We start from the raw sequence: 10,909 nt of genomic DNA on the forward strand, positions 1-10,909 counted from the left end.
TCAACTTAGGAGGGGAATCAATATCTATGGGTTGTTTTCCTTCATACATGTACATACAAGGACCCAAGGAGTCACTTATATTACTTTGAAGTAATTTTCATTCCTATAATCTTGGGAATTATGGTCCTTCAGTAAATGCAATGTTATCACTTTGAAGGATCAATTTTACTCATTATCCAATGCATTGCAGCATGGTAAGAGCTTCTGATTTTCTCTGAGATTTTAACACAGTGGTTGTTCGGGTTATCATAGGTGTACTGTGAAAATGGAAGCACGAAGTACAAATGACTGAATTCCAAACTTGCAATGATGTGTGAGCCGATGGTCAAAGTATTAAAAATTAGTTAACCATTCATGTGTTGAATTCTGTCTATTTGAGGCAGGTTCGAAAGTAGAGAAGGCGCTAATATGTTGTATCCCGTCCGTCCCAGAAAAAGTACATCTTTGAGTTTTTCACTTTTTCTAGGTCGAAGGGAGTATTAATGAAGTAGTGATGTATTATGCGGTCAGAGCCAACAGTTATTGACATTTTAATGTGTGCTTGCACATAATTGTATTTGAAAAGTATAATTTGATTCCTTCAGAGTCACATCAAGTTGAAGTTGGTATATTGTGCTTAAACTAATTGATTGAAAACTCTTTGACGCAGTAGCAATGTAGCATGTTTAACAATATGTTGGTGTTTTTTGCGTCTGCATTTTCAATTATATAAATCAATAGATGATTTGTGTTTACAGGTTTTGAAATTTTGAAATATAACTGCACTCACATCGCGTGTGCGACTTTACTAGTTATAAATAAAGAAAAAAGTTTAGTTAAACAAATGAGCAACCAATAACTTACTTATACAATATCTAAACTCCATTGAAGATAAAGCTAAAATCCTCCTAGTAAACCAATATTCAAAAGGACTTAGTTTATCCTTGCAGAAACCTATTCTTAAATCTAACCCAACTACAACTAAAACATTGTAAAATATAAACCTAAAGAAGAGTTGTTCAATTACTACCTAGCAGGATTTTAAGTATCCCAACTATCAGAATTGAATTGAGGGATATTACATCCTTACATAAGCTTTAACGCTCATTTTAATGCTCTTTAATGTACTGATGAACTGTGTGGTGATGTTTGATGAACCAAAGTTGTATCTTAGCAATTTTAATCACCTGACCCACCCCATATTTTAACACGTTCTGATGCTTGTTCAGCCTGCAGTGTAAGTTTTTTCGGCATCAGATGAAATTATAATACTATCCATACCATGGTGACATTTTACTACCAAGATTCTTTGAACTTCATCCTATTTAAGGATTTTTTGTATTTTTTTGTATTACTGTCAACTATTTTATAAGCTTCTTAAGAAAAAAAGAAGAATGCTCACCTCCTTGGTCCAGTTGGTTTTGCAAATGATTATCAAGAGAACCAATGTTTGTAAAGCAGTTCCACAAAGCATTCCAGCCCAAATACCCTGTTAAGTCAATTGTTTAATTTTCTCACAAGGATTTCAATAATCGAAGTACTTTTTCATCAACCAATTTGAAAACAGTAGAAAAATAGTGCAAAACGATAAATCAAATTACCTGCACTCCTAAATTTGCCTTGTAACCAAGAAGGAAACCCAACGGAAGTCCAAATATGTAATAACAAGCTAGGTTAATATAAGCCACCAAAGCTTGCCATCCACCTCCAACCGCAACACCTGAAACAAGGTTTAGATGAAATCAAAAGGCTCAAAATATGTGAAAAACATTAAGTCTTACTTTTTTTCTTAAAAGAAATTTAGTATTTTTTATTGAAGTTTAATTATGTACCTGTACCGAAAATAAAAGCTTAATTAATTATAATACATACCTGATATAACTGGTTGGATGCTATTAAGCACCATGGTTACACCAAGAAGGTAAGCAAGGCGAGCAACAGCTTGTTGAAGTTCTTTGCTGCTTGTGAATATAATAGCGAAATGATACTTGCTAATTAAGATAACAAACATGAAGAACAACCCAATAATGAGAGACTCGAGAACTACAACCATAACTGAATACTTGGCAGCTCTAGGGTGTCCAGAACCAAGTTCATTTGAGATCCGAACGCTGAAAAGAAGTTGATAAAGACAATCATATCAGTATGTACAAGAACAAAAAAAACATAAAAAAAGTGGTTGAGATAGTTTAAGAATATACGTTTTACCTTACAGCAGCATTTATTCCAATGAACAACATACCTTCCCATCCATTAATGTTCATGCTGAAACAAAAATAAGAGTCACTAGATAAATAACCTTCTAGAAATTGGAAACGACATGCCTCTTCATTTATTAGTGTTACAGAATGAATCTTGATTTCTAGCCAAATAAACTAAATTTAGAAAATCATATGATATTTTAAGGGCTCACCAGATAGAAATTGACCCAACTGCGATCACCGCATTTCCAAGATGTCCAGTGAGGACAACTAAAACCATCATATACCAAATCTCTAGGCAAAGCATCACAGCAGAAGCTAATGAGAGTCGAACAAAAGCCCATATCTCCTTAAATGCCAACCAGGACAATCCTTTCCATCCATCTGTACACCATTTTACCACGTATACTACTTGAGCCAAAGACACAATCCAACCCGAAATGTTATATGCCACAGCAGCACCAACAATACCCCAACCAAATACGTAGATGAAGAGCCAAAGTAGAAAAACGTGAAAAATCAAAGCCCAGAATCCAATCCAAGCAAGAACTCTGACCTTGCTCTGGGATTGAAGAAACTTTTGGGCTGGAAAATTGATAGCAAGTGAAAACATCTGAGGAATGATTTGGACCGCGAATTGCCCGGCCATTTCTGAGATATCATCTCGTTGTCCAAGAAGTTTTAGGACTGGAGTCGCGAATAAGTAAATGGGAGTGAGGATAATGCAACTCACAAATAAGATTATCCAAGAGCGTTGCATGTAAATTCCAAGCATGTATGTTTGCCCAGCACCAAAGGCTTGTCCACATAATGTCTCAAGTGCACTTCCCATTCCAAGCTGTATAAAATAAATGTTAACTACAAGAGTGATTGTAATGAAATTTTTGCACCTAGTGTAAGTAGTTAATATAATGATCACAGAGTCCCATCAAAATTTCTTCTAAAATCTTACGCCTCTACGAAGATATATTAAAAAATGGATCAGTGAAAAACTAGGCAATATAAAATGAATACTCCTTCCGTTCCAAAATAATAGACTGGTTTTATGTACAAATTATACATGAAACAACCTATTTTTTTTTGAAACGGAGGTAGATCTCAGAAAAGGAATCGAAAAACTGGAACAAGTCAAACTAAAGATCGTTAGCCACACTGAGTAATTCATGCGTTTAAGTAAAGTATTAAAAGTACATTATACATGACTGGAGGACTCCCCAAGAACTAATTGCCATTTATAAAACCCGTCGTTTAACGAGTTGACTTCCCGCGCTAATAATTTTAATCGAACTTATTATTGTTATTAAAATAAAAAGACATTATTCAGAAAAATGATTTTTCTTTTAAATATTTTTTCTTATAAACAAATATAAATCTTTATATTTTTAGCACGGTCATTTCTATTTTCCGCAAAAAAAGTATATTTTAATTAATTTAATTTAGATCTTAGAAAACTATTATGTTTTATGTGTATGGTATATACTCTGCTCATGAATGCTAATTGTTAAAACTTGGAAAAAAATGCTTTGAAAGCTGTCCTCTAGTAGTGTATATATAGTACTGACATCACATGGTGTTTTGGTACTCAGTTTTATTATGAAATACGTTTGTCTCTCGAGGAAAAACAAGAAAGAAAAAAAAAACATAGCGATCAAGAGCTTATCATCATTTGGCTTAGGTTAAATATACTTTGGACTCTTAAATACTATTACGAGTATTCATTTTAATGCTTTTAATCTGACAATATTATTAGATGGCTGCTATAGCAGTGGGAGGCCGACGAAAAATTGGAACAATATTTTTTGGGCCCATGGTTTTTGTGTGGGGATCATGATTTCAATTTAAAAGTATACTGAAGCCACCCCTTATCTAAATATATATATTAACACCCAAATTACCCTTATTATTATTTTAATTATTAATTTTTTCTATTTTTCTATATTTTCTTTAATTTTTTAATCTTTTTTCCCTTTATGTTATTTAAATTTTATTATTTATTTAAAAAGATTATGTTTAATTTAAACCTTTTTGTAATATGCAAATTTCCTAATATTATTATATTATATTAGATAAACCTTTTGTAATATTTGTTTATATTTTTTCTAAATTTTTAAATGGTTTTTTCTTTAATTAGGTTTGATATATGAAAAAAGTTAAAAAACCAAAATTTAAAATCTATTAAAAGAAAGAATAAAAAATTTTAAAAAAAAGTATTTATTTAATTAAAAGGTAGCTTAGTTATTTTGGAACTTTATGACACCACTTAAAACTATATAGACTATATGGTCTAATCAAATCATGGTCCTCCCAGAAAAACTATGGTCCGAAAAGTGATTCTAAAACTATACCCGAGACAAACAAACCTACAAATGTTTCCAGATAAGATTGCACCATTCTCATTAGGCGAATGGCACCCAAAAATTGTACAGATCATCCGTCGGCGTTCAACATGAGCGATAAAATCTAGGCATTACAGCATCATAATAACCGCTTGCAAGCAGTATATTACATTAAGCTTTATGATGTAACAGTTACATTACCCGAATTGACTGAATTGACTCACTGAGCTAAGGAGGTGGGCTAATGGATCAGGTATGGTTTTAACCCGACCAGTTACTCTGTCTTCTACACCCGTGACCAACCCGATATTTTTTTTTTTCTTTTTTTTTTTTTATGATTACGAAATCTATATTTTTTTGTTTATTAATTTTTCTATTTTGAATGACAATGATCACTAGAATGATGATTGAGATTTTGAACAAGTTTAAATTTTTTGTATTCCAGAACTAACTGACGAAGTCCGTGGGGGTACATTCTGATGAGATAGGCTAATCAAAGAATAGGTAAGAGTTTGAGAGTCATTAATAAAAAAAAAGAAAAGAAAGAGAAGAGCAGTACGTACCAGAAATCCGAAAGAGAAGTTGGAGATGACAGAGAGAGCAATGGCAACGGCTGAGAGTTGAACATCACCGATATGACCAACAAAGATCTGGGTAACAGAATTGATACCATATATACACAGTATCTGGAAAGCGATAGGACCTGCTATAGTCCAAAGCTTGATGGATTCAAGCCAACAGATTGATTTAGCCTGAGAGAAAGTCGTAATCTGAGGATAATCACCCTCGCAAGTATCAATAGCTGAGGTTGGAGCATGATGAAGGTCTACAACTACCGCTTCTTCAACGCCACCGTTGATAAGCGGTGCCTCCATCAACCCCAACACTGACGACGACGAAGACGAGTCGCTCTTTGTGTTTCCTCCTCCTCCTCTATCTTTTACTACTTCTACTAGTTCGGTTTCCTCTATTTTTACTTTGTTTTTATACCCATTTTTGTTACTTACTTTTGCCTCATTATCAGTTATCAACTACCACTCTTTCATTCTATTTTGTTTCCATGTTCATCTAATTATGCTTCAAAAAAATAATTAAAAAAAAATGATCTAATTAATCTCCTAATTTTACTACTTCAATTGTATTTATTGTTTGATTAATTAAAGAGTCTTTACCGGATCACGTGGTAGCTGCAAGAGCAACCGGCTTTTCTCTCCCATACTATCTTGTGGTTTGTATGACCTCACGTAACAGAAAGCAAGAATTTGGAACGGGTCTTTATGTTTTGGCGACATATACTACGTTTGAATAATGTCCCTGTACTTTGTTTGTTCATGTTTTTATGGAAAATTATACGGTAGTAGTAGTTAGGTAGGATGGACACGAACTGTGTGGTTTATTTTGTGCTGACCGGTGAGTATCTTATAACCGCGACTCTTTCCGTGTCCCGGTCTTTTGATGTTTTTATTTACACGAAAAAAAAAAAACACCTAAGGTATCGTGGCTGCTAATGGGGGACCGAAATTATCAGGAATACCGTTTTATATAAGACAAAAAAGTTATATCCAATCCTAACACGTGCAAGACCATCTTTGAAGCTATTATCTTTGTCTTTGTAATGCATCCATTTGAGGTAGGTGACCATTGCAAAATTGACGGTGTTGTAAAACCCAATGGACTTTCAGCTTAATTGGCTTTGATCAGCTTTGCATTGTACTACTTATGCAAAAAATTGTAAAATTTGTTGTTTTCTTTTTATTGCAGATGATATTGGAAGAGATGAATATCTTGACAACGGTTTTCCTTCGATTTGACAAGGAGAAGATATACTATCCAAACTCAGTTTTGAGCACAAAACCCATCAGCGATTTTTACAGAAGTCCTGATATGCTCGACGCATTTGATTTTACCATCGACTCCTCCACCTCTATGGACAATATCAATCTTCTGAAGAAAGCCATACAAACTAAGAGCCCGAAACTCATATCTCATTTACCAGTAAACAAAATTAAACAGGTCTTGTCGTGTTAAGTTGATGAACTGCATCTTATATGATTTTTGGTTGCAGATATATTGAGAGCAGGCCGAAGTATTGGACTCCTAACCACTCGGTCATAGTGAAAGAGATTTTGACTCTAGACAAGTTGAATATGTCTCTGAATGTGACACACACAATGAACCATCAAAATTTCGGGGAGAGAAACTTACGTAGAACTGAACTCATTTTTGAGCTGAAGAGGATATTTGAAACCCTCGGAATCAAGTACCAGCTTCTTTCTCATCAAATTCATGTCACTCAATATATCACAGCCAGTGGAGATCCGACAGTGCAATTTCAATGAGTTACCAATGTAAAGATGTAATTAGGGAGCTGTTGAAACTGGACAAGTCAAAAAATCTGCTTTTAGAAACTGGGTGGTAAGATTAATCGCTCCATATTCTATTCTTTGGTGTGTAACTTTAGCGTCTATAGTGGCAACATACATTTTGTAGTATGGATTCACTATCGGAATGCCGGGAAGCTAAAGATGTAGAGAAGTACAAGAGTTCCATCTCTTACCACAGTCATAGTACATATAACAAACATAGTGTATCACTTGAAAAGGTTTTGCTTTTGAGCTGAATAAAGCTGAAATGAACTGTTTTTGGCATCTCAGAAGCATTCTGCTGTATTTTGTGAAAACCCACCACCTTCCTAGTGATGCAATTTCCAAATAATCTGATTCAGCACTATGTGTTTTTTCTTGTCAGAACTGTCGACACGGGATATTTGGTTGGTCCGTTAACCATTTTCAAGCCTGAAAATGTTCAGGAATTAATACCAGGTCGAAGATTAACACTAGATTGAATCCCAGTAACAATGTCAAAAGTAGGAAATGTGGGTTATAAATCATTTCTCTTTACTTGGAAATTTCAATATTGTTGCAAGTACATTAGTCTTTATTGTGCAAGAAACGAAACACAAACCAGAACACTACACATTTAGGAACAGACGACAAAAAACAAGTATATTTCCAATTGCACATACACACTTAAAGCATAGCTTTAGAAACGAAGCCGAACAGGAATACATATGCACTATTTAGGCATAGACATCAGGGTTTTCGACGAGGTAATCTTGCACTATTTTGTACAATACTTTTGAGCGTTCTCTTCTTACCTTGAGCTCGTCTTCATTTAACACTGCACCAGCCTTCGGGTAATAAGAGCTTTTGGAATTACATATACAACCACCACTAGGAGCAATCTCAAACTTGATCTCGTTACTGATATGATCAACCGTGTCCGCAAATGCATCAGATTCAATCACTGTGTAGTTGCACTCGAAGTTGTCTTTGTCTTTGGAGTCTAGTCTGTTCTTCACATATTTCACAGGACTTCCTGCATTCCAGTTAATAGAGTTTACTTAGACCCATGATAACATATAAAATTAAGATTCAGACACCGTTAGGCTTTAAAGTTCGAGTAAGGTGTAAATTTCTTTGCGAACATTTAAGTAAGTTTACCTTGGCAGAAGTTAACTTGTTGAATGCTACCAGAGCCTCCATCACCAGAGACAAAGTCGATGCTCTTGACAGCATGAGGCATGATCTTTGGCATCAAATTATGAGCATCTAAGAACATTGCATGGAACATTCTGTGTGCGGCCACTGGACAATGCAGTGTCTCTTCGAAGGTAATGCAAGCCATTACGTTATTAAGGTGGATAAAGAAGAGATTGAATCAGAACTTAAAAAAGGAAAAGGTATGAAAATTTTGAATGGGAATTCTGGAAATTATAGGGTTATTCGGCTGTGTATTTATAGGTTTACGTCGGAACTTTGATGTGGTTTTGTGCAAGAGAGTTTAATATTGAGAACTCTAAGCACACCCTCAATATTAAACTCTTAGACTGCAATAACTTGAACTTTTCAATTTTAAATGGAATTCAATTTTGTGTGCTGTATGTGAACGCCCCAGCTATGTTTGAATTCTGGATGTGAGACTTTAGAACTTGGACCCTGGTGTGCTATCACAAAGTTTTAGTGCTGGATTTGGGCTATTTTATTAATTTTTTTTTTCTTGCCTGGATTTGCCACTGACCCTCTCAAAATAAAATAAAATAAAGATTCTTTTATTGGTAAAGTATTGGTGCTGAGTTTCGACCTCAGATCAATGGTATGGTATTATCAGCCATCAACTTCACCCACTCCACTATAACATATATGCCTTATTTTTTTTTAAGATCGATACTTTTACTATTTTGTGTTGTTTTTCTATGCAACAAGTGGATACAAATACGAATACAAGAGAAGCCATTATTTAGACAGTGTAACCAAAAAATGGAAAATCTGTTTGTCTGCCGCCATCGAGTGCAACTCAAATAGGTTATTACCTTACGTATAACCATGGACATCCCTCCTGGGGTGTTAGGATGGCGTATATTGAGTGCATCTCCTATTAATAGGGCACCTGGGATGGGAAGCGGAGCAGCAGGCATACTTCTGGTTTGCATTGTTCTGATAGATCCTTTATCAATTGCTGCCATAAAGGAATCGTATAACATTTATGGGGAATCTGCAACGTACTACATACATTAGGATATATTATATCTCCAAGGTCTCCATAAGGGCATACACTTTTGTTAGCTAAGAGTGTTGCTGACTCGGTCCCTTACTCGAATCGAGTCAGATGTCAAACCGTTTTTTTTTTTGGGTCAGATCTGACTTAAACCTAACCTCTGTTTTGGACCCATTTGAGTCAGAAAATAAAATGCCCCTGACTCATGAAATCAAACTACTAACTCCGATATTTTTGAGTTAAATGAACCAGATCTGACTCAAAAAACAAACATATCCAGTCAGATCTAAATGAATCAGGTGATATCAATTAAATCTAAACGAGTCAGATTCATGCTACTCAGATGAGCCACGAAAAAAACAAGGTATAAATCTATATATATATAGGTGCCTGGGGAGCAAACTTAGTCTTCAAATATTTGGCCATGTCGCCATTAGCAATACTTGGCAATTTTTGACTCTCCATATGAATCGTACACCGAACCTCCATACTACTGATCGGTAGAAAGCCAATTGGAGAAGGGACTGCTAATATAAGATGCCAATAGTTGTTGGCATATGGAAGTTTACAGTTCTCAAGGAGCAAAGTAACAATGTATGAGGGGAGAACCTCCACCTGGAGAACAGTGAGCGAATGGGACAATTACATGTGATATACTTACGATTGTGTCGTGCATATATAACAGGAACTAAGTTTACCGTAGAAGTGCAGAGAGAGCGACGCAAATTTGAAAAGCAACCATCGCATACAACCGTAAGTGGCGCATAAGAATTTATTTCTTCACCAGCCATAGTCTTGTACGATACTCCTTTAACGGTTCCATTTTCTTTTAGTAACGACGTTACCGTTCCCTGCTCCAACCGTACACTTGACGGATGCATGATTGAACCAACCAAGGATCAGAAAGATATATAATCATGAAAGCAAGCATATGTATGTGCATATAACATTAAAAAGTTTACCTGGAAACGGAACAGGCTTTGTCCCTTAACCGTTGAACGGAACGTCCATTATGAAAGGCTCTCCCTGCCGCATCTGGATGGAAGTTTTTCAATGGATACGACGACTTTAACATCTCTACCTTCGCTATTTGAACTAACACTGCATCCTACAAGTTTCTGCGAATCGATTCCGTCAACACAATCTGCACTGACAGATTTTTTTATCACCATACCTACAACAAGAAAACGTAAAGTAAACTGGTCATTCTAAAGTGTTAACCTTGGAGGTTCAGTTCCATCAGCTTAAGGTAACCTCCTGGTTGCAACAGTTCTCCAGAAATTCTATCAGGCTCTGTTAAATCTCTTTCGATCACAAGCACGCGGCGTCCATCCTGCATGCGCACGCATTTAATTAGTTTCCCGGTGAACAAATTTAAATACCAGTATCTCTACATGGAGCCCTATAGCATAGTACAATGTACGGTCTCAAATAATTTATGAAACAAAAACTCTTAATAAAACCGTCCTCCTCATATTTTCTGACATGGTGGGTCCCAAAAGTGGCCCCCTGCTAATTCCCAAAATAGGTGGACACGCCTTCATGTGACAGGGCGGGTTTTATATAATTTCGATTGAGAAAATTTCCTAATTTGAACTCTTATTTTCCCATTCTTTGATTCCTAATTGTATTGTGATGTTATAGTTGAAGAATAATGCCTACAACTAGATCTTCATCTTCCTACACCCCAATAATTCAACCCATAGATGACGATGAAGATAGAGATTCTCCAACCTGTTCTTTGTTGTCTTCTCAGAATTCAACCGTACCTTCATCTCCAGATGGTAAGATTCCTTGCCCCTTTAAAAATTATGATGGTTGTCACGGTGGTAGAGG

At 35.5% G+C, this 10,909-nt stretch overlaps 2 protein-coding genes and 1 pseudogene across 2 annotated transcripts; all 3 read right to left on the bottom strand.

The window, feature by feature from the left end:
• Positions 1–662: 662 nt before the first annotated feature.
• On the bottom strand, positions 663–5,608 carry LOC113345337 (protein DETOXIFICATION 35-like). The gene is made up of 7 exons (XM_026589123.1): positions 5,080–5,608; positions 2,393–3,018; positions 2,188–2,244; positions 1,852–2,090; positions 1,581–1,699; positions 1,382–1,468; positions 663–1,209 (listed from the first exon to the last, which is right to left on the bottom strand). Exons 1-7 carry the CDS (start codon positions 5,389–5,391, stop codon positions 1,159–1,161), a joined length of 1,491 nt encoding a protein of 496 aa, XP_026444908.1. The 5' UTR covers positions 5,392–5,608; the 3' UTR covers positions 663–1,158.
• A 1,793-nt stretch (positions 5,609–7,401) lies between these two features.
• Positions 7,402–8,263, bottom strand: LOC113345355 (major allergen Pru ar 1-like). Its single transcript, XM_026589133.1, has 2 exons — positions 8,020–8,263; positions 7,402–7,894 (listed from the first exon to the last, which is right to left on the bottom strand). Exons 1-2 carry the CDS (start codon positions 8,201–8,203, stop codon positions 7,596–7,598), a joined length of 483 nt encoding a protein of 160 aa, XP_026444918.1. The 5' UTR covers positions 8,204–8,263; the 3' UTR covers positions 7,402–7,595.
• A 1,103-nt stretch (positions 8,264–9,366) lies between these two features.
• Positions 9,367–10,568, bottom strand: LOC113345584 (annotated as a pseudogene).
• Positions 10,569–10,909: the final 341 nt, after the last annotated feature.

The sequence above is a fragment of the Papaver somniferum genome, unplaced genomic scaffold (assembly GCF_003573695.1).
Source record: "Papaver somniferum cultivar HN1 unplaced genomic scaffold, ASM357369v1 unplaced-scaffold_81, whole genome shotgun sequence".
Classification (NCBI taxonomy): domain Eukaryota; kingdom Viridiplantae; phylum Streptophyta; class Magnoliopsida; order Ranunculales; family Papaveraceae; genus Papaver; species Papaver somniferum.